Consider the following 23,457-nt stretch of genomic DNA (forward strand, 5'->3'; position numbering starts at 1 on the left):
GTTGAGGTGGCAAATTCTGACTATCTGATTGGATAGTCAATCTGTCCAATCAGAGAGCAGACAGCTTCCTGTCCTTCCGCACTGCTGCAGGCTACAGTATATCAGTGTTTCCTCTAGATTTATTGGCCTTGGGTGGCGGCTGGTGCAGCAACGACCGATGGTTGACAACAGCGACTTTGCCATTTAGGGAAAGGGGAGTCTAAAGTCCGTCCTTGAGGGCCAATGTCCTGCAGGTTTTCAGTGTTTCCCTGCCCCAAAACAGCTGATTTGACTCTAATTAATGAGTCATTTTTAAAATCTTCATAGACTGTTAGATTCATTTAATTTCAATGTGTTGGAGCAGGGAAACATTGAAAACCTGCAGAACTGTTGCCCTCGAGGTTCAGAGCTGGACACCTCTAGCTTAGAGGGTTAAAACAACTGAAATGAACTGAACTTTGAACCAGTTCATGAGAAGGGGGGACTTGCAAAACTCTGGTGGTTTGACTACGGTCTGTCAGTGAGAAAGCAGCACTTCCCTCAGACCACTGATCCCGCCCCCTGCAGAGGATTGGATTCCCCGGCAGTCTTAGGGCGGGATTCCTTCTCCCATATTCAAACAAAACATTGCAAAACCCTCCATCTGGGGCCTGGAAGCAGCAGCTGACACCAAAAGTGAATAAAAAAGAGGAACACTCGAGTTGAAGTTGCAGCAGATCTTGTGATCATGGCAGGTAAATAAAAACTAAACAAAGAAAAAGAAGAAAACTGTGACTTTGAGAAGTTTTAGATTAAAATGTGAGGAAATCAGTGATATTAGTGATGTTTGCTCAACGACGAGATCCAGATGTTTCCTCTGTTTCATAAGTGAGACTGGCTTCTGCAATGACTTCCTCTAGCTGCTGTTTGCTGCACAGTAATCATGTAAATAGGAAAGAAATGATTTCAGGAGGTTTAATCTGTTTAAGCCTGCTACTTTCATATAAACCTACATTTAGAGACATTAAACATACAGTTGACTCCATGACGAGAGGGTTTTGCATGATCAGAAACAGAAGTTTTGTCTTAGAACAAGTAGATTTCAGAGTATTTTTGGATGTTGATCAGCAAGGCATTAATATTCTCTGTGTTTAAAGGAAATAAAGCTGCAGCTTTATTTATTCTAGAAATGAATCTGACTTCTTGACATAATCATAATAAAATCATGAGACAGCAATGTCTATCTGTTTTATTAAAAGGGTTTCAGCTCATTTTCCATCATCAGTTTCCATTTAATTCTCCAGAATGAGAATAAAAACCACTAAATATTCAGTGACAGCCTCAGATTATCTTTGGGGTGATCTGAGAAGCTTGCCTAACATTTTCTTCACAGCAGAAATGTTCTCACTGACTCAGGTTGGCTGGAGAGCATCAGTCTGCTGCTACTTTAACTGTATTCAACGTCACGATCAATTACAGCTTTATCATTAGTCAGTTGAAAACCAATAGTCTATAAACACAGAGATCTAATGACAAAATGAGCAGCAGGAGAGGCAACAACTACCACAAACCAGGTGTAACAGCGAGGACCCCGAATCAGGAAGCAGGAAGTAAAGGGAACAGAAAACACAAGAATAAACTCAACAAAATAAAACAGGAAACAAGACAGAACTGAAAATGATACGGCTAGACAGTAGTGATGCACGATGCCACTGATTTTCCTAAAGGATGGAAACTGTCAGAATCCTCAGAAATAAGGAGGATAAAGTGGTTTTTGGTGGATTTGGTTCACTGCTGTGACAAAGCATCTACATGCCCAAAATCAGCTTCTCTCGCAGAGATGATCCAAATTCAGGTGATTAACATGACACGAGGGATAACTTTCTGGTGTATTCCAGCTGGTGATAAACTACATACTTTCCTCAAATTACGAAAATATTTATATTTTAACATCAAAATCGATTCAAGATCATACATAGCTGGTATCAGAGGTATCAGTACTTCAGTATTGATCCATGTATCACTACTGGAGGTGTGGTGGTGGAGAACGTTTCAGCCTGTATATACTAATATCACAAATTCAGCTGTGATACCGTGATGATTAGGCTCCAGATCCAGAGATCAATATGAGACAATATTACAGCTGATTTAACACAATCGCTTCCATTCAGATCAAATCACAAAAACAGTAAAAAATATCAGAACATAATTTTATTCTGGAGGTCGATCAATCCGTTGGTCACTCTGCTCTTTAATTTTTTACATGAATTAAAATCAGAGATTTTAGTTCTTAGAACAAAGAAATCTCATATTTCCTTCAACACTGTCTTAAATTATTAGTTGAACCAATGTTTAAACCATAGTTTGGGCTGGGATGGAAGCTGTTGGCTCGTTGATCAGTGAATGGATGTCTTGATGCAGACTGATGTGCTCTACATCTGTAAACGTAGGAGGTTAAAAGTGCTGAATCATTGTGGGATCTTTGAACATACTGAAGCCCGTCCTGTGATTTCTGTGCTTTATACTTCAGCTCCTCTAATATGTGGAAATGTAAAATCTTCGCTTCTATCTGAGATCCAGTCGGGATTTTATTTTCCATTTTTCTGCCTCGTCTTTCCTTCCATCCTCACACACCTCGTAGTCCCTGCCTGAGAGACATCCCCACAGAATAGTTATATAAAATACTTTATTTACACTATGAGGGTAGTTTAATGTTGCAGTATTTGTTCTTTTCTCTTTAGTTAGTAATAATTAATTCTCAATCAAGTCTCATTCCTGAGGAGGATTCTGTTGTTTTCTCAGAGGATGTGAAGGATTGACCATCATGTCCAGCAGCTGTAAATCACTCATTTATTTTCAGACATGTTTAGCTTGACTTAGTAAAATCTCAGAACACATTCATTTCCAACATGCAGCTGAGAAGTGGAAGCTAACAAAGTGGAAAAGTGTCTCAACACTGTGTTTAGCTGCTGAATAGCTCTGCTGCTTTCAGATGAGGAAGCCATCAGCCCAGCCCAGAGCCCCTTGGTCGCGGTCACCTTTCAGAGAAATGTCCACAGGAAGGAGAAGTACCTGGAAGCTGAACCAAAAGCTCTTGGGGTATGCTGCATCCGTGTAGGTGCTTAAACTTTAGCTTTGCCGCTTATGTTGCTATCTTTATGCAAATAATTCTCTCTGTGTCTTTTAGATAACTCAGATCGGCCTCAGTGTGTATAAGATCATCTGTGTTGGCGTGTTTCAGGCTCAAGGCCTGAGTGAACTGTCGACTGACATACCTTTCTTTATTGCATCACTGCTGGTAAGCACTCAGAACTCAGAGATACTCCATAAACAAAAGAGCTGGAACAAAAACTGCAAGATAATAAAGCCACCATCACCTATGGGCATAAAGAGACAGGGAACCACCTGTATCAGCCTTGGGCTACAGCTTGGCTCTTCATCTTCATGCCAATAATCCTCACTGTTGCCATCAGCGACTCTGTCACTATATTTATCAGTATCAGACCCTTCAAGTAACTCTTTTTCAAAAAGGTGACCAGCAACCAGTTTAGCAACTCGTACGGATGTAATTGTAAACATATGGAGACGTGAAAGCATAAATTGTTTTTACTCTGACCAATGAGCAGCTGGCATAGGCCCCACCCCCACCCTAAAGCAGTCACAGGTGGATAGGTGTTGTGGCAAAATACGCATCCCTGTAGTGACACCTGATGTTCCAGCCCAGAGATGTTTATATAGTATATATACTATATATACTATATATACTATATAAACATCATCATGTTAATTATTATTGCAGGTAAGCTTGCTATTAGCTTTCATAGTATTGAGATTTTTGTGTTTATTATTGTTCATGCTATGCTTTTGATAGGTTACAGCTAGTATTATTTTCTCTAATACTATCTGGCCCTGTGATGGACTGGCGACCTGTCCAGGTGTACCTGCTTCTCGCCTGCTAGTTGCTGGGATAGATTCCAGCCCCCACGACGCTGAATTAGACTTAACAATTTCTACAGATGAATGAATGAATAAATCTGTCTTATCTTTTAAAGGGCAAGTTACTGAACAGGGTCGGAAAATGTATCCATACATTTTAATACTAATTTATTTTAAGCCAACTTCATTTGTACTTTTATTATTTTAATATGCTAAATATATATATATTTAAGGAAATGATAGAAGTGACTTTGTTGATAAAATGTGAAACTGAAGGGTTTGGCCCTGATGCTGATTCACTGGGACGGTGTGGTTTTGTTATGGTTACAGATAGTCATAGCTGGAAATGTGGCTGTAGCAGCAAAGAACCTCCATCTGCCCACGGTAAGTCACGTGAAAGAGAGATGACCGAAAACACAACTGCTATTAATACAGAAGCTCATTTCAGAGGCTAAAACACAAACTATTTCACAATATAGACTCACTCTCCACCTGATTAGGTACAGCTTTTCAGCTACATGGTCAAGATTAGTGATTTTTAACTATGGGGCCTTGAGCGCCCCCTAGAGGCGCCTTCAGATATCACTGGTATCCATGACACACTCAGCTGTAATACAGCTTCCAGCCACCTGGTGGCGGTAATTCATCAGTCAGTTGTTTAACAAACTCCAAGAAGCAGAAGACATTCAGCTAGCTGCTAGCCCTTAGCGAAAGTTATGGAGAGAATTTAAAAGAGGGGGGCAAAAATGGTCCAATCCAGTTCATTAAGTTTGATGTTCCAAGAGTGTTAGCTAACGCTATCCAGCGCTGAAGCCTTCATCACTTACGGCAACTCCAAACAAAACATCCAACACTCATGGGCAAACCGGCGGAATTAATCACAAAAAAAAAAAAAATTTTTTAATTATTTTAAATGTTTTTATTTGATCATGGCATCATTTTATTGATCAAAATAAAAAAAAAATTCTGATCCGTTTTTTAAAGCCCCTCCTTTTATGCTGTAGTAAAATCTAATATTTAGTAGTTTTTGAGTTATTAGTGAGGACTTGAGCTTTTAAAAATGTTTCTGCAGCAGCCTGATTTTATTCCATGAACTGTCGTTGTGTTGTTTGTGCAGGTTCACGTACACACGCAGGGCTTTAAACTAACACCCTCCAACAAATGCAGGTTAAAACTTAGTTTGGTGGGTATAAATAAAATTTACAGCCACACTGTGATGAATTAGTGAGAACAAGAACACATTCAAGGCTCAGCAGGCGGGACTTTAGCTTAAAGGACACACCATGTGGCCAATCACATGCTAGAAAGACTGGGATCGTACCATTATGTAATAGGAGGAGTGGCAGAAGCTCTAAAGACTGTAGTGTTAGAACTAGTTCACAAGAGACAGAAAGACAGATTTAAACACAAGGACATCAGGAAAAAGTGAAGAAAGTAGCAAAACTCAGCAGTATCCAGCTGCATTACAGGAAGGCACAAGATGAAAGCAGAATTTGATTAATAAAAATATTTATTATTTTATTTAAGCTCAGTGAAGTTCAGACTTTGGTCTTTATCTGGCTGGTGTGTTTGCTGTGGTTCTGTGTTCAGTTGTTCATTTAAAGGTTTGATTAAAAGGTTTAATAATAGTAACATGTCTTTGTAAAAAAAAAAAAAAAAAGAAAGAAAAGGAGGTAATTAAAATGAGACTTTTATGAAAACACTGGATAAAATTGTTTACCAACACACAAACCATTTATAATTACTAAATTGGGCTAAAACAGAGGCTCAGAGTGAAATGAAGAACCATCTGAAACCCGTAAGAGCCGTATGTTCACATTGGTATTGACATGATATTAGTGTAATAAGATTTTTACTTTAACGTAAGGTTTAAAAACTGTCTGAATCATCATAAATTAGGAAGATAAAGTGGTTTTTGACAAGGCGCATACATGCCCAAAATCAGCTTCTTGCTGACATTTTTTATGGTGTAATAATTTTATGCTTTAATGCATTAAAATAAAGTGACAGCCCGTTAAAACAGCCCTCTACGCATGATATAAATGCCTTTGTGATGATCTCACTGTATTGTGTATCTGACAAGCTTTTGGCTGGTAAACTGGATGTGGATTTGGTTTAGTTACTGAATACAAATGAACCCAGCGGTGTTCATATCTGAGCTTTATGTGGTTGAGAATCAGGACAATGGAAGGCTGGACTCCTGTCATTACAAAATATCTCTGAGTCTCTGTCACTTCCTCCAACATGAATCACTTGCGAAGCTCAGTGCAGCTGATTGTTGAACAAATAAACAAGATGAATGAGCTTAGCCACATCTGGAAGGTCCAGCTGTGATGTTTCTATGGCAATAAGTAGGGCTGCATACTTAGGCTGAGTAGTTGTGTAGAAGGAGCTGGTGGGCTCGGATGTGGAGCTGTGGATGTGGAGCTGTGGATGTGGAGCTGTGGATGAGCAGACGTCTCCAGACAAAGACAGACCAGCTGCTACTAACAGAGAAGTGAAACTGAATGATGCAGACAGGTTTTTATCCAGGATGTAAATGTAAAACACCATGAACGTCTTCATTTCTTGTCATTTTGAAAATAAAAACTCTTGTTTGTCTCAGCTGAGGGCCTGTTTGGGGATGCAGATTGTGGCGTGTGGCGCCTCCATCTTCAACATCATCTGCACTTTGATCAAAATGGAACAAATGTCCTTTTACTGCTGGCGTCATTACTATGACAACGAGAGCACCATGATGACTTATAATGACATCTGCCACCAGATCACGGTGAGTAACGACGGCTTTTCTTCGTCAGAACAATAAAACATAAGAAAGCAGATGAGGGAGGGGGACCTACCTGGAGAGTTCTCAATTCTTTTCCTATCCGCCATCACAGAACGTCCATTCCCACTTCTACGCTGGCGGAGTGCTCATCCAGGTGACGCTGCTGGCCATCTCTGCCACTCTGGCAGCCTACAGCTGCAAGGTGGTCAACTGTTGTGGACCTGCTCCAAAAATCGTGAGTAGATGCTGGTGATTGATGAAGGTCCTTCAGTCTAAATGACTTCGTTTTGTTCTGTTTAATCTTTAAAGCAGTCCCTGTCGTTTTTATTAGAATTTACATCAGAGCCCTCAGAAGTAAAAATTATTGCAAAGATTATACAATAACTTAACCATCTCATTGCCAGCTAACATCCGTGTTATTGTTCTCTGCTCCTACAGCCAGTGATCAGCGTACAAACCCCCCCATCAAACAGCGTGGAGAACGCCCAGATAAACACACAAGAATGATGTGCAGCCACAAAGAAATCTGCTAAATAAACCTGTATCGCTCAGTATATTCACATTAACATGGACCCAATAACTTTGTGTGAATTTTTAATTATTTCTGTATTTCTCATCTCAGCTGCACTTTTTAACTGAATGTATCTGCGCTACTTACCACTGTCCTGCTTTCTGGGTTATTCCTGGTTTTTCTGTCTTTCTCTTGTCAATCCCAGATGGAAACTTTTTTTTCTATAAACCTGATCTCTCCTGTTTGTTGATAAAAGACAACCATACTACCCAGAGGTGGGGGTGGGGCCCCACCATCACTGCAGACGCTCCACATTGTCCCTGCTCTGTCTTGATTCAGAGTTGGTTGGCCCTCGGAGGCCCCCTCTGACTCAGGGCCACAAACATTTGCCTGGTTTGCCTGTTGACAAGTGGCTCCTCTGTATGTGAGGAGTAACTCAAACAAATCAGCCATCATATTGAATTAGTTGTTCATGTTTAAAAATTGATTTCTGAAATTCAGACTAACTAGAGATCACTAATACCTGGACTCTGGAGTCTAAAATTACAGTAAACAGGAATGATTTAAACCACCTGTGTTGGTCTGAATTAGCAGAACTGACGTTTTTCGTGAAACATGGACCCAGAAAAACCCTGACACCATTGTGACTGGAAGATTGTTGACTTGGGAAACATCTGTCTTATTATTACTTGCAATTTGCTTTTATCATTGTCCATTTTAAATCTACATTGTTTTAGATGTTTTATTTTTGTGTTTGTTCTTTTGTTCTCTGTAAAACACTTGATGGTTCTTCTCATACGTTCAATAAAGTGAATGAGCTGTAAATCTGAATTTTCTGAAGTAATGATAAAACATGCTGCTGTATGCGGCGGACGTGGGACTGGAGTAGGGGGGTTACAGCAGTAGAACCAGTGTTATAAACGTGGCTAATCGGTGTGTGAGACGTGGGCGGACGTGGGACTGGAGTAGCGGGGTTTGGTTCAGACGGTCGATTCCAGCAGCTTACAGGAACAGCTGAATTTATACTGATTGGTTGATCACTGATCTTTCTGTGTTTACTCTGTAACTGGAATAATGTTCAAAGCCATTTTTTGTGCTTGTTATTCTACTCGGCTCCTTTTCCAAGGTTGTATAACAACGGTTCTCCCCTTCATGCGAATGCTGAAAAGCCATGCTTCATGACATTGTTAAATAATCATGGAAATGTGATTTTAAGGGGGACACAATTGTTTCAAAAAGACACTTAAGCGTGGATTTTGTTACAGCCTTACAGGTCGAACAACAACCATCTAACAATGATGTTGAAATTTTACAGTTTAAGTGGTGAAACTGAGCATAATGGAACCAGAATGCATACCATCAGGAACAACTCCCTCCTTCTCCTGTGTCTGACCTCTGACTCAGAAAGCAGCACTTCCCTCAGACCACCGATCCCGCCCCCTGCAGAGGATTGGATTCCCCGGCAGTCTTGGGGCGGGATTCCTTCTCCCACAGCCACCAAAACATTGCAAAACCCTCCATCTGGGGCCTGGAAGCAGCCGATGACACCAAAAGCTAATAAAAAAGAGGAAAACTCGAGTTGAAGTTCCAGCAGGTCTTGTGATCATGGCAGGTAAATAAAAACTAAACAAAGAAAAAGAAGAAAACTGTGAATTTATGAGAGTTTTAGATTAAAACGTGAGGAAATCAGTGAGATTCCATGCTGTTTGCTCAGAATGATGAAATCCAGATGTTTCCTCTGCTTCATAACAGACTCTGACATCCGCTTCTGTGACTTCTCTCCCTTTAGCCGCTGTTTTTTTTTTCCACAGTAATCAAAAAAATAGGCAAAGAAATGATTCAGGATGTTTAATTTGTTTCAGATAACATTTTAACAGCTGCTACTGTCATATAAACCTACTTTTAAAGGCATTAAATGCAGCGTTGGCTCCAAGAATGAGGGAAGAGCCTGCAAACTTGTATTATTTTGTATGTTCAGAAACAAAAATGTACCACAAAAAGAAGTTTGGACTTAGAAAAAGTGTATTGTGCATCACAGATTCCAGAGTATTTTTGTTGATACTTAGTAAGGCATCAATATTCTCACTGATTAAAGGTCATAATATTACATTTAATTTAAAATAGTCTTTTAAAACACACCTTTAGGCTTCAAATTCTGATGCAGAAGTACAAGATAAAATAAATGATATCAGAGATAAGCAAATAAAGTGCTGCAGAGGGAAGGAAGTTATATGAAGTAGGCGATTTTGAACAGATAAGTTTTGAGTCTGGATTCGAAAAAATGAACCGAGGTGATATTTCTGATGTCTGGTGGTAAAGAGTTCCAAAAAAGCAGAAAGCCCTGAATCCCATGATGGAGAGGAGGGGGAATGGACAGAAAGATTAAGAAAAGGAAGAGGATGGAGTGTTGATCTGGACCAGGTCAGACACATGAGGAGGGAAGAGGTGGAGGATGGCCTTGAATGTATACAGAAAGAGTTGATGTGTTGTTTAACTGGAAGCCAGTGAAGCTGCAGCAGAACAGGAGTCATGTGATGGATGGAGGAGGTTCTGGTTTTAATACACACAGCTAAGTTCTGGACAAGCTGAAGTTTACATAGGATTGTTTTTTAGTAAGACTAAACAAAAGGGACTTCAATCTAAAGATGGCGGTGGTATGGTGAGTAAGGGAGGGGCCATGCATCCATCCATCCATTTTCTGCCACTTATCCGGAGTTGAATCGAGGGGGCAGCTGCCTAAGCAGGGAAACCCAGACTTTCCTCTCCCCGGCCACATTCACCAGCTCATCCAGAGGGATCCCGAGGCATTCCCAAGCCAGCCGAGAGATGTAGTCCGTCCAGCGTGTCTTGGGTCTTCCCCAGGGTCCTCTTTCTGGTGGGACATGCCCGGAACACCTCACCAGGGAGGCGTCCAGGAGGCATCCTAACCAGATGCCCGAGCCACCTCATCTGGCTCCTCTCAATGCGGCGGAGCAGCGACTCTACTCTGAACCCCTCCCGGATCACCAACCTTCTCACCCTATCTCTAAGGGAGAGCCCGGCCACCCTGCAGAGAAAACTCATTTCGGCCACTTGTATTTGCGATTTTGTTCTTTCGGTCACTACCCACAGCTCGTGACCATAGGTGAGGGTAGGAACGTAGATCGACCGGTAAATCGAGAGCTTTGCCTTTTGGCTCAGCTCCTTCTTCACCACGACAGACCGATGCAGAGTCCGCATCACTGCAGACGTGGCACCGATCCGCCTGTCGATCTCCCGCTCCGTCCTTCCATCACTCGTGAACAAGACTCCAACATACTTGAACTCCTCCACTTGGGGCAGGAACTTATTGTAGACCCAGAGAGAGCACTCCACCCTTTTCCGGCTGAGGACCATGGTCTCGGTTTTGGAGGTGCTGATTCTCATCCCAGCCACTTCACACTCGGCTGCAAATCGCTCCAGTGAGAGCTGAAGATCACAGCCTGATGAAGCCAACTGAACCACATCATCCGCAAAGAGCAAAGACCCAAACCGGATCCCCTCAACACCTCGGCTGCGCCTAGAAAGTCTGTCCATAAAAGTTATGAACACAATCTGTGACAAAGGGCAGCCTTGGCGGAGTCCAACCCGCACTGGAAACGATTTTGATTTACTGCCGGCAATGCGGACCAAGCTCTGACACCTGTCATAAAGGGACCAGACACCTCGTAAAAGCTGGTCCGGCACTTTATACTCCCGGAGTACTCTACACAGGAGTCCTCGGTGGTCACGATTGAATGCCTTCTCCAAGTCCAGAAAGCACATGTAGATTGGTTGATGAAGACTGATTGCTCCTTCTCAATCCGAGGTTCGACTATCCGATGGACCCTCCTCTCTAGCACTCCTGAATAGACCTTACCCGGGAAGCTGAGGAGTGTAATCCCCCTGTAGTTGGAGCACACCCTCCGGTCCCCCTTTTTGAAGAGGGGGACCACCACCCCAGTCTGCCAGTCCAGGAAAACTGTCCCCAATGTCCATGCGATGCTGCAGAGGCGTGTCAGCCAAGACAGCCCTACAGCATCCAGAGCCTTAAGGAACTCTGGGGGGACCTCGTTCACCCCTGGGGCCTTGCCACCGAGGAGATTTTTTACCACCTCAGTGACCTCAGCCCCAGAGATGGGAGAGCCAGCACCAGCTACCCCAGACTCTGCTTCCTCATCGGAAGACGTGTTGGTGAGATGGAGAAGGTCTTCAAAGTATTCCCTCCACTGCCTCACAACGTCCGAGTCGAGGTCAGCAGCCTCCCATACTTACTGTACACAGTGTTGACGGAGCACTGCTTTTCCCTCCTGAGCCGCTGGATGGTGGATCAGAATCTCCTCAAAGCCGTTCGGAAGTCATTCTCCATGTCCTTTCCAAACTCCTCCCAAGCCCAAGTTTTTGCCTTAGCGACCGCCAAAGTTGTGCTCCGCTTAGCCTGCCGATACCCATCAGCTGCTTCTGGAGTCCCACAGGCCAAAAAGGCCCGATAGGACTCCTTCTTCAGCTTGACGGCATCCCTTACTGCCGGTGTCCACCAACGAGTTCAGGGGTTACTGAAACGACAGGCACCGAGAACCTTACGGCCACAGCTGCGGCTGGCTGCCTTGACAATAGAGGCACGGAACACAGCCCACTCGGACTCAATGTCCTCCGCCTCACTCGGGACATGGTTGAAGCTCTGCCAGAGATGGGAGTTGAAACTCTTTCTGACAGGGGACTCCACCAGACGTTCCCAGTAGACCCTTACAACACGCTTGGGTCTGCCAGGCCTGACCGGCATCCTCCCCCACCATCTGAGCGAACTCACCACCAGGTGGTGATCAGTTGACAGCTCCGCCCCTCTCTTCACCCGAGTGTCCAGAAAATGCGGCCGCAAGTCCGACAATACGACTACAAAGTTGATCACCGAAATGCAACCTAGAGTGTCCTGGCGCCAAGTGCACATGTGGGCACTCCTATGTCTGAACAAGGTGTTTGTTATGAACAGTCCATGACGAGCACAGAAGTTCAGCAACAAAACACCACTCTGATTCAGATTAGTGGGGGCCGTTCCTCCCAATCACGCTCCTCCAGGTCTCGCTGTCATTGCCCACGTGAGCATTGAAGTCCCTTAGCAGAATGAAGGAGTCCCCAGAAGGAGTGCTCTCCAACACCCCCTCCAAGGACTCCAAAAATAGTGGGTACTCTGAACTGCTGTTTGGTGCATAAGCACAAACAGTCAGGACCCGTCCCCCCACCTAAAGGTGGAGGGAGGCTACTCTTTCGTCCACCAGGGTAAACCCCAACAGGCGCCAAGCAATGAGCATGCCCACCTCTGCTTGGCGCCTCTCACCGGGAGTAACTCCAGAATGGAAGAGGGTCCAGCCCCTCTCAAGGACAGTGATTCCAGAGCCCAAGCTGTGCGTCAAGATGAGTCCAACTATATCTAGCTGGAACCGCTCAACCTCGCACACCAGCTCAGGATCCTTCCCCGCCAGAGAGGTGACATTCCACGTCCCTAGAGCTAGCTTTTGCAGCCGAGGATCAGACCCCCAGGGTCCCTGCCTCCAGCAGCTCACACTGCACCTGACCCCTATGGCCCCTCCTGCAGGTGGTGAGCCCACAGGAAGGGATAAGCGAGGGGCAAAGGCGATTAATGCTGATATAACGTGAGATTGGGAAGAAAATGTGCTGTCAAGGATGACAGCCAGACTCTTAACCTGAGGAGAGGGGAAAAAAAAGCAGAAGAGTTTTGGATGGTGTAGATTTAATTTATACCAAGAGAAACTCTTTTATTTTTGAGGAGAACCATGATTTCAGTTCAGCAAGGCAGTGAGAGAGAGAGGGTGGCAGAAGTGTGGATTTGGTTTGAGGAAACAGACAGAGCTGGATATAATCTGCATTTCAGTAAAAATTATATTTAGAAAAAATACAGTCTTACTGAGGGGAAGGAGATAAGATTATAAAAAGTGACCCCAGGACAGATACTTGGGGCACACTGGTGGTTACAAGGAAGGGCTGGAGGTTAATGATTAGAGCTGGGTGAGCAGGTAAGATTTACACCAGTCTAATGAGGTATGTCTTAAACCGATTGACATTAATCTACTATTACCTATTAATGTTGCAGCCTCATAAAAATAAAATCATGAGCCCATAGAGATTTCTACTTTTTATAATTTAAAGTTTTATGGGGTTTAATAGATGGGAATTCTTTCAATGGAAATGTTAATGCATGTAAAGTTGTTTAATAATTTTATTTAAAGCATGTAGGGAGCAAATTTAGAACCCTGTGGAGTTCCACTGTGTGTGGAAGAGCTTGTCAGATGAATGTGACCTAAAATACTGGTGGTTCTTATCAGTGCTGCATCACATGCTTTAAATACTGACTACAACCCCTTCAACAAACCATTTCTGTAAACGGTCAGCTAACTTACCTACAACAAACTTTCATTTAGTTTTCATTGAAATTATCTGTAATGGCTCTGCTAGGTAGAAGCAGTCCAGGTACAAATCAGATTCTACATCAGTTTGTTTTGGGTCTTAATAAAATATATTTAAAAGAAGAATAAGTTATTTAGATATTCATTTACAAGGTACTTACAGATTTCCATTCCTTATGTAAACTTTAGCTTCAATAAACCACTCTTTCATAACAAAACTAACTAGGCTAACAAGGCTAGCTCAACATAAACTGCGGTTTTAAATTACATGTTTAAATATTTATTTCCAGACAGGCCGTAAATGACTAATTTATTTTCAGACATGTTTGGTTTGACTTAGTAAAATCTCGGAACTGATTCATTTCCAACATGCAGCTGAGAAGTGAAAGCTAACAAAGTGGAAAAGTGTCTCAACACTGTGTTTAGCTGCTGAATAGCTCTGCTGCTTTCAGATGAGGAAGCCATCAGCCCAGCCCAGAGCCCCTTGGTCGCTGTCACCTTTCAGAGAAATGTCCACAGGAAGGAGAAGTACCTGGAAGCTGAACCAAAAGCTCTTGGGGTATGCTGCATCCGTGTAGGTGCTTAAACTTTAGCTTTGCCGCTTATGTTGCTGTCTTTATGCAAATAATTCTCTCTGTGTCTTTTAGATAACTCAGATCGGCCTCAGTGTGTATAAGATCATCTGTGTTGGCATGTTTCAGGCTCAAGGCCTGAGTGAACTGTCGACTGACATACCTTTCTATATTGCATCACTGCTGGTAAGCACTCAGAACTCAGAGATACTCCATAAACAAAAGGGCTGGAACAAAAACTACAAGATAATAAAGCCACCATCACCTACGGATTTAATTGTATCATTGTCTTTTTTAACCCCAGTGGTAATACACACCTGTTAGGTGCTTTCTGCCATTACCGCTTTAGTTTACCATAGCTATCAGCCAGAAACTGACACATCATCAGTTGGTTGGTAGCCAACTTTCATTCAGTGGTTTAACTGTTAACCACACCACCCATCTGGTACTTTGGCAGTGGTGGACAAAACGCTGCCCATTTTCCCTGGCTTCCAGTCTATTTTTTCTGAAAATAGTTTTTGAGCTTTCCTTGTTAGGCACAGAACTGACACCAACTGCCACAAAGGTATGGCAAAAAAAAAAGCCTTATCAATCTACTTCCAATAGGAACAGCCATTCCTGCCTACCTTTGTTAGTACATTCATGTGCCCCCTGTGGTTTATCATATTTATTTTTATATGTAGTTGTAGTCTTCTTCCGTTCACTGGTAGCATGTCAGCTATACTGCTCAACAATGACCCTGCAGTTTTCGTTGGTATTTCTAAAAGATTTTAAGGTCTAACTTCAAAACAGAATCAGAGAGGCGTCTAAACTTCTTCCAGGAAACTGCAACCTCCTTCTTCCATCAGCCTTCATTTTCAATTAGCTGCTTCCTTGGATTGATAATGATTTGCTTCCCATCAATTTATGTGTCAGTGTCCCGATCTATTTTCTCCTTCTTATTTGACACCAGGTTGTGTGGGCATCACTTTAAGCAGGGAAGTCCAGACTTCCTTTTCCCCATTCACTTCTTCCAGTTCTTTCAGAGGGCCTTCTTAAGACACTCCCAGGCCAGTTGAGAAACATACTCTCTCCAACGTGTCCTGGGTTTCCCCTGGGACCTCCTACCATTAAGACCTGCTCAAAATGCCTCACAAGGAAGGCGTCCATAGGCATCCTAACCAGATGCTCAAGCCATGTAATCAGCTCCTCTGGATGTGGAGGAGCAGAGGCTCTACTCCAAACTTCTGATGAGTGAACTTCTCATCCTGTCTCTAGGGAAGAGCCCAGGCACCCTTTGGAGGAAACTCATTTTGACTGCTTGCATCTGTTATCTTGTTCTTTTGATTCCCTGCCACTTCTGGTGACCATTGGTGAGGGTAGGAATGTAGACTGATCAGTACATCTAGAGCAGGGGTAGCCAACGTCGGTCCTCGAGGGCACCAATCCGGCAGGTTTTCCAGATTTCCCTGCTCCAGCACACCTGACTCAAATTAAATGGATCCAACAGCCTATAAGGATCTCCACAATGACTTGTTAGTTTAAGTCAGGTGTGTTGGAGCACGGAAATCTGGAAAACCTGCCGGATTGGTGCCCTCGAGGACCGACGTTGGCTACCCCTGATCTAGAGCTTTGTTTTTCGGCTCATCTCCTTCTTCACCACAGCAGACTGACACACTGCAGATACCGCACTTATTCACCTGTTGAGCTACAGCTCTTTTCTTCTCACTCTTCTTAGCAAAAGATACATGAACTCCTCCACATGGGGCAGTATCTCATTCCACCCTTTTCTGGTTGAGGACTATAATCTTGAACTTGAAGGTTCTGATCCTCACCCTGCCCCTTCGCACTCAGCTACAAACTACTCCATTAGGAGTCCATCAAACCAGATGTTCTCACGCTCTTGCTGAGCCTAGAAAATCTGTCCAAAAAAGTTATAAACAAAATCCGTAACAAAGCCTTGGCAGAGTCCAACTCTGACAGGAAACAGATCCAACTTACTACTGGTAATGTGGGTCAAGCACTGACACCTGTCATGTAGGACCATTATCAGAGGGTCCAGTACCCCATACTCCTGAAACACTCCCTACAGGACTTGCCAAGGGACACAATTGATTGGCTTCGCCACGTCCACAAAACTTGGACTGGCTGTACCTAAAAATTGTGTCCATAAAAGTTCTGAACAGAATCTGAAACAAAGCAAGGTGGAATCGAGCCCAAACTGAAAACGGATACGACATACTGATAGTAATGTCGACCAAGCTCTGACACAGGTCATACAGAACCAAACAGCTTTTATCAGGGGGTCCCATCAGGGGTACCCCATACTCCTGAAGCACTTGTCGAGTCCTATGTGGACTCTCACCGGAAACAGATCCATCTGTTTCTTGGTGAAATGCCTTCTCCAAGTCCCCAAGTACCAAGACACATGCAGACTGGTGAGGAAAATTCCCATGCACACTCCAGGACCCTGCTGAACGTGTAGATCTAGTCCACTGTTTCACACAAAAAACACACTGCTCCTTTTGAATCTGGGGTAAGATCTTCAAAGATAGGAGAACCTCGGAGTTCCCAGTCTCACCGTCCTCATCAGAAATAGAGTCTGAAGGAATGTCAATGAGATCAAGGAGGTCTTTGATGTGTTTTACCCATCGACCCACAATGTCCCAAGTCAAGATCGGGGGTACCTCGTCCCCGCTGTACACTACATACCCCTCCTGAGCCATCAGAGGTGGACCAGAATCTCCTCAAAGCCATCTGGAAGTAGTTCTCCATGGCCTCACCAAACTACTCCCATACCCATTCTGCTTGGACTACCAGCACCAATCATCTCTCTCTGGAGTCCCACAGACCAAAATGCCCCCATGGGATTCCTTCATCAGCCTGATGGCATCCCTCGCCACCAGTTTCCTTACAGACACAACTCCAGTCAGCTGCCTAAACAATGGAGGGACAAAGGTGAATATGGCCGTTAAGACTTTGACCTGTGGAACATGATCAAAGATCTGCCTGAGATGGAAGATGAAGTTCCTTCTGACAGGTGACTCTGCCAGACATTCCTAGCAGGCCGTCACAATATGTTTGGGCAGGCATCCTCCCCTACCACTGGAACAAACTCACGACCAAGTGGCGATCAGTTGACAGCTCCACCCTTCTCTACCCAAGTGTCCAAGATAAGCAGCCGCATGTCTGATGACACAACTACAAAGCTGATTATTGAACTACGGCCTAGAGGTGTCCTGGCGCATATATGGACACCCTTATGTTTGAACATGGTTGTTATAAACAATCATATAAATACCCCTCCCGCCCCCTAAGAATCCTCTGCAGGAGCACCCTCCACCCCCCTTATTGCCTCCAAGCCAGGAGGCAATAAGTATTCCAACACTCGCCCTGTACCTCTAACTAGAGGCAACCAAGTCAGACCTAACTATAAGATTTATTAAAAAGGAAAGTTTGAAGTGTGATATGAAACGTAGAGAGGATGTCAGCATCTGTGACATTGGATAAATTATTTTATAATGCAATAAACCTTTATCCTAAGCACAGCCTTGGATTGTCCTCAACAGCTTGAATGGCCTCGTTTTCAAATGTTCCATAAACTATAAAAACTTGTAATAATCCCACTATTTTTTTACACTAAGTTTTTTGTTCTTCTGCTCTCATATCTATCTGTATAGGAATGTTGTCAAAATGCATGAAAGGAAAATAAATTTACCATGATAAATTAAACACAGTCAATAATTTACAGCATAAAGCAAGCCTACAGACATAAAAGTATAATTTCCATCTTAATCTGTGACTTGGGTGACTTAGTTAATGACTTAGTGTCTTAGCTGTTAACTAATAATTAATAAATGATAAAATAATTGGTTTTGCTCTGGTTACAGATAGTTATAGCTGGGAACATGGCTGTAGCAGCGAAGAACCTCCACCTGCCAACGGTGAGTCACGTGGAAAAGACAGAAAAATGGCATTATATAGCGGATACCAGCTCACTTCACAGACCAAACCACAAACTATAACTCACCGGCACAATTTATTAGGTACATTCGTTGAATCACTTGTTAACAAAATATCTAATAAGCCAATCACATGGTAGCAACTTTTTAAACTGGCCATTGAGTCTGTATAAGAAGACAATGGAAGACTGGACTCCTGTCATAACAGACTCTCTCTGAGTCTGTCGTCCTTCAACAGGAGTTACTTTGCAAAGTAAACTCTCCTTGTAGATGATATGAGCTTACTTACATTTGGTACGTCCAGCTGTGATGTTTCTTTGACAATAAGCAGGGCAGCATAATTAAGTCCGGTTTCACCTAAGTGGGATGACTCGGTATAGAGCGGTATGCATTTTTTTGCCTTTCTACAGATAAAACTGGGACAGGGGCCAGAATATCCAGTCCAAGCTGTTCACCTTGTTTGGGGCTCTTCCTTTGGGGTCCCAGTAGCCCCATTTTCACCAAGAGGTCCGACTCAGGAGGTATTCTTTCCATCAATCAATGTGTCACGCTCCGTCCTTTAGAAGAATTAGAATCACTTTACTGTCATTGTACAAGTACAACAAAATTGAAGGAGGCAATCCTTTAAAGGGGTTGATTAGAAAAGAAGCATACCAGACAATTAAAAACACTGTAATGAGTTAATTGCACACAAATCCCATACATTCACAGAGGTATACATGTTATGCACAGTACCCAATCCCTGAGGCGATTTTTTTTAAAACTGCGGTGAGTGCTGTTACTGCTTCTGCAAAGAAACTGTTGTTTAGTCTGTTTGTCCAGCTTTTAGCTGCCTGAAACACCTGCCAGAGGGCAGAAGTTCAAACAGCTCATGGCCAGGCCGAGATGGGAACCTGAGGATCTTCTGTGCCTTTTTTAGACATGGGGCCCTGTACAGTGAGGGTAGGGGGTAGCCAATGATTTTCTGTGCTGCATTACGGCCATCTGGAGAGCCTTCCTGTCTGCAGATGTGCAGCTGGAGAACCACACACACATACAGCACGTCAGGAGGCTTTCAATGGAGCTTTGATAGAAGGACACCAGCAGTTTTTGTGAGAGTTGGTTAGTCCTGAGTACTGTCAGGTAATACAGTCTCTGCTGTGCCTTCCTAATGATGGTAGTGGTGTTGATGCTCCATGTCAAGACATCGTGTATGTGGGCCCCCAGGAACCTGAAGCCTGTGACCCTTCCCACGCAGTCGTCCCCCCCCCCCCCCCCCCCCAAGACATCAGCTGAAGATATGGTTTCCTTCTCCTGAAATCAATTATCAGCTCCTTGGTCTTGGTGGTGTTCCTGACCAGGTTATTTTCAGAGCACCATACAGACAGCTGCAATCATCATAATCATCGTCCGCATATTTAATGATACTATTGTTGGAGTGGGTGGAGGTGCAGTCATGTTGCTGTCATGTGTTTAGAGGGCGTAGAGCAGAGGGCTGAGCACACAGCCCTGAGGGGAGCTGAGAACTGAAGAGACGTGGGTGCCTACTCTCACATTCTGGGGCGATCTGAGAGGAAGTCTTTGCTCCACATACAGGTGGAGTGTGGAAGGCCATGGTCTGACAGCTTCATCACCAGTCTGCTTGGCATTATTGAGTTAAACGCTGAGCTTAAGTCCACAAAGAGTAGCCGTGCATATGTCCCCCAGCTGTTCCAGTAGGAAAGAGCAGCGTGGAGAGCGGTAGCAACGGCGTCATCCGTGGACCTATTAGCTCAGTAAGCTAACTGGTGAGGGTCCATCCCAATGTGGGAGACTGGAGATGATGTGAGACCTGACCAGCTTCTCAAAGCATTTCATGATGGTAGGTGTGAGGGCGATCAGGTGATACTCATTCAGGTAGATGATGGTGTTCTTCTTCAGACCTGGAATGATGGTAGAGGACTTCAGGCAGGGTGGGACCTGGGACTGAGACAGAGACTGATTGAAAATCTTGGTGAGGGCCGCTGCTAGTTGGATTGCACAGTTTCTCAGTACCTGCCCCTGGACGCCATCTTTGGGCCCACTGCTCTCAGCGTGCCCCTCATCTCCTGCTCCCCCACCTTGGCTGCTGCCGTGGGCTGGTGCATGCAGTGTGGTGGCCTCCGGTGCAGCCACCTCACAGCAGGCAAAGAAGTGGTTTAACTCTTCCGCGAGTGAGGCGCCGCATTCAGCAGTGGGGAGGCTGGGTCTGTAGTTCGTACGGTGCTGGACCCCCTGCCACACCTGCCTGGAGTCGTTGGTCTGACAGCAGTTCTCAGTCCTCCTCCTGTATCCAGCCTTGGTGTCCCTGATGCCTTTCTTCAGGTTGGATCTGGCAGCACTGTATCACCACATCATCAGACCTGAAGGCGATGTACCTCTCCCTGAGCAGACTCTGTACTTCTTTTGACTTCCAGGGCTTCTTGTTTGGGTAAATCCGGATGTATTTGTCCACAGTCACAGTGTGAGTGCAGAACTTGATGTAACCTAAACTAGCACCTGGGAACTTCTCCAGGTCCTCTTGCTCTAACACCTCCCAGTCTGTTAATCTGAAGCAGTCCTGCAGCTGTTGTGAAGAACCCTCTAGCCAGATCTGGATATGACTGGTGCACATTTTCAGAGGGGGGTGTGTGCTGGCAGCAGAAGCAGGGATACATGGTCTGATTGTCCCAGGTGAGGTAGTGATTTGGCCCTAAATCCCAGCTTTATGTTGGAATACACCTTGCCCAGTGTGTTTTCCCTTCTACTGGTATATTTAACAAGCTGATGGAAGGGTTATTTTTTTGCCTGTGAAAACTCAAAATAGTACCCGTACCTAGTTGGACCCCTTGGTGGAAACGGCTGTACACTGAGTAGTTGTGTAGAAGGAGCTGGTGGGCTCGGATGTGGAGCTGTGGATGAGCAGACGTCTCCAGACAAAGACAGACCAGCTGCAACTAACAGAGAAGTGAAACTGAATGATGCAGATAGGTTTTTATCCAGGATGTAAATGTAAATCACCATGAACGTCTTCATTTCTTGTCATTTTGAAAAGAAACTCTTGTTTGTCTCAGCTGAGGGCCTGTTTGGGGATGCAGATTGTGGCGTGTGGCGCCTCCATCTTCAACATCATCTGCAGTTTGATCAAAATGGAACAAATGTCCTTTTACTGCTGGCGTTATTACTATGACAACGAGAGCACCACGACGCCTTATAATGACATCTGCCAACAGATTACGGTGAGTAATGACGGTTGTCTTCGTCAGAATAATAAAACATAAGAAAGCAGATGAGGGAGGAGGACCTACCTGGAGAGTTCTTAGTTCTTTTACTATCCGCCATCACAGAACGTCCATTCCCACTTCTACGCTGGCGGAGTGCTCATCCAGGTGACGCTGCTGGCCATCTCTGCCACTCTGGCAGCCTACAGCTGCAAGGTGGTCAACTGTTGTGGACCTGCTCCAAAAATCGTGAGTAGATGCTGGTGATTGATGAATGTCCTTCAGTCTAAATGACTTCGTTTTGTTCTGTTTAATCTTTAAAGCAGTCCCTGTCGTTTTTAATAGAATTAACATCAGAGCCCTCAGAAGTAAAAATTATTGCAAAGATTATACAATAAATTAACCATCTCATTGTCAGCTAATATCCGTTTTATTGTTCTCTGCTCCTACAGCCAGTGATCAGCATACAAACCCCCCCATCAAACAGCGTGGAGAACGCCCAGAAAAACACACAAGAATGACGTGAAGCCACAAAGAAATCTGCTAAATAAACCTGTATCGCTCAATATTTTCACATTAACATGGACCCAATAACTTTGTGTGGAAGCATAGAGCTGGTTTCCCATGAAAGAAAAAATTCGAACATATCACATTACAACACGTTTTATAGTGTGATATTTTTACTGTAAAAATATCACACTAGTTCAGTAGTTTATCACATTATTACATGATAGTTTATTGTAAAAACGTGAAACGTTTCACGTTATGTTTCATGTTTTTACGATGAACTGCCATTTTATAGCCGTAAAACTGTGTTATAACATGGCACAGGTTTTAAGTTTTTATGATAAACTATAATGTTCTGAAGCTATATGTTTTACATTTTTCTAATAAACAGTCACATTACTTCACATCACCTGATACATTTCAAGTTTTTCCAAGAAACTATCACATGACACCCACCCCCTACTTTCTGCGTAACTCCACCCACTGCCAAATTTGAAAAATGCCAGACACTGCAAGGGTTGGGTTGGGAGGTGTGGGGTGGAGTTCAGGGGGCGGAGAGTGGGCGGGTCAGGATGCACAGGCAGCAATGATTGACAGACAGCAGCTCAGTTGACTGATCAAAGCGAGATTCACCAAGCAGATACACCCCAGAGCGTCTATGAGGTGGAAGACTTTCCCGTCCTGAATCTCCTCAGCTACACATGAACCAGGTGGTCCTGCAGCGTATCAGTCTAAGCCATTAGCGTTGTTAGCTGGCCTGTCAGCAGCTCCAGCAGCTCTGGAAAATTGTGGAGACTCGCGGCAGGTTGTGGCAGCTGCAGGAAGTGCTGCTGTAAGTTTCTGCTGCTACGATTTGAGCTGCTGTCTGTCACCAGATGAGTACCAGCAGATAAAGAATAAAGTCCGGTGTTACTTTTACACCCCTCAGAAGCACAAATCCATCCCATTGCAGGAACATTTCATCAGAAACTCTGTGAAAGAACAGAAGTCTGAAACTAGCAGATCTACACCAGATAAATTCACATCCCTTCATATGCGTCAGTGGGCGTGGCTTCTATGCCTGCAAGGCGAGGACCCGCCTACCCGCATCTGGAGGGAGGGGCTGTGTGGTTTTAACCTTTTCTCGTGATGTAGATAACCTCTCTACGTCATGAAAAACATAACCTGGTTTTACCCTGTAGAGGGCGCTATGAGCCATTTTTTTTACCCACAAAATCCTGTTTTTAAAGTAAATTTTAAATAATACAGATTTTATCAGCAGTATATGTGATTTTCATTACAAATAAGTAAAACTGTGTTGTTATACAAAATATAATAAATATACACCTGAAATAAAGTCTCAACAAATGTGTGATGATACTTCAGGCTCGAGGTGATTCAGTGAAATGTAAACTTATTTCAGATCCAGTAAGAGAGCTTAAACCTGTTACCACTTTCCACCACTAGGTGGCAGACATGTGAATCTTACATGTGACAGTTTTAACTTCTCAGTCTTCCGGTCATTTGACAGTTTGGATGAAAATAAATTAACTCCAGTCAGTCCACAGAAGGTTTAATAATGTGTGAAGTTCATCTGTAAAAGCACAAACTGTTCCTTCACTATTTCTTCATTAATTAACCTGGTAAAAGGTTTTGGAGAAACCATTTCC

The 23,457-nt window shown here is 43.8% G+C and overlaps 2 protein-coding genes across 4 annotated transcripts; both read left to right on the forward strand.

Moving 5' to 3' along the window:
• The first annotated feature begins 577 nt into the window (after nucleotides 1–577).
• LOC121640711 lies at nucleotides 578–7,997 on the forward strand. Its single transcript, XM_041986559.1, has 7 exons — nucleotides 578–713; nucleotides 2,951–3,057; nucleotides 3,146–3,256; nucleotides 4,225–4,278; nucleotides 6,500–6,664; nucleotides 6,774–6,896; nucleotides 7,100–7,997. The coding sequence occupies exons 1-7, from the start codon at nucleotides 707–709 to the stop codon at nucleotides 7,166–7,168; spliced, it is 636 nt and encodes a 211-aa protein (XP_041842493.1). The 5' UTR covers nucleotides 578–706; the 3' UTR covers nucleotides 7,169–7,997.
• An 87-nt stretch (nucleotides 7,998–8,084) lies between these two features.
• Nucleotides 8,085–22,214, forward strand: LOC121640710. 3 transcript variants are annotated; one of them, XM_041986555.1, is made up of 8 exons: nucleotides 8,085–8,784; nucleotides 14,044–14,150; nucleotides 14,239–14,349; nucleotides 18,033–18,086; nucleotides 18,515–18,625; nucleotides 21,155–21,319; nucleotides 21,428–21,550; nucleotides 21,754–22,214. In XM_041986555.1, the coding sequence occupies exons 1-8, from the start codon at nucleotides 8,778–8,780 to the stop codon at nucleotides 21,820–21,822; spliced, it is 747 nt and encodes a 248-aa protein (XP_041842489.1). In that variant the 5' UTR covers nucleotides 8,085–8,777; the 3' UTR covers nucleotides 21,823–22,214. The 3 variants fall into 3 exon arrangements, with proteins under 3 accessions (XP_041842489.1, XP_041842492.1, XP_041842490.1); XM_041986556.1 differs by lacking the exon at nucleotides 18,515–18,625 and having other exon boundaries at nucleotides 8,091–8,784; XM_041986558.1 differs by lacking the exons at nucleotides 18,033–18,086; nucleotides 18,515–18,625 and having other exon boundaries at nucleotides 8,090–8,784.
• Nucleotides 22,215–23,457: the final 1,243 nt, after the last annotated feature.

This window comes from Melanotaenia boesemani, chromosome 5 (assembly GCF_017639745.1).
Source record: "Melanotaenia boesemani isolate fMelBoe1 chromosome 5, fMelBoe1.pri, whole genome shotgun sequence".
NCBI classification, from domain to species: Eukaryota; Metazoa; Chordata; class Actinopteri; order Atheriniformes; family Melanotaeniidae; genus Melanotaenia; species Melanotaenia boesemani.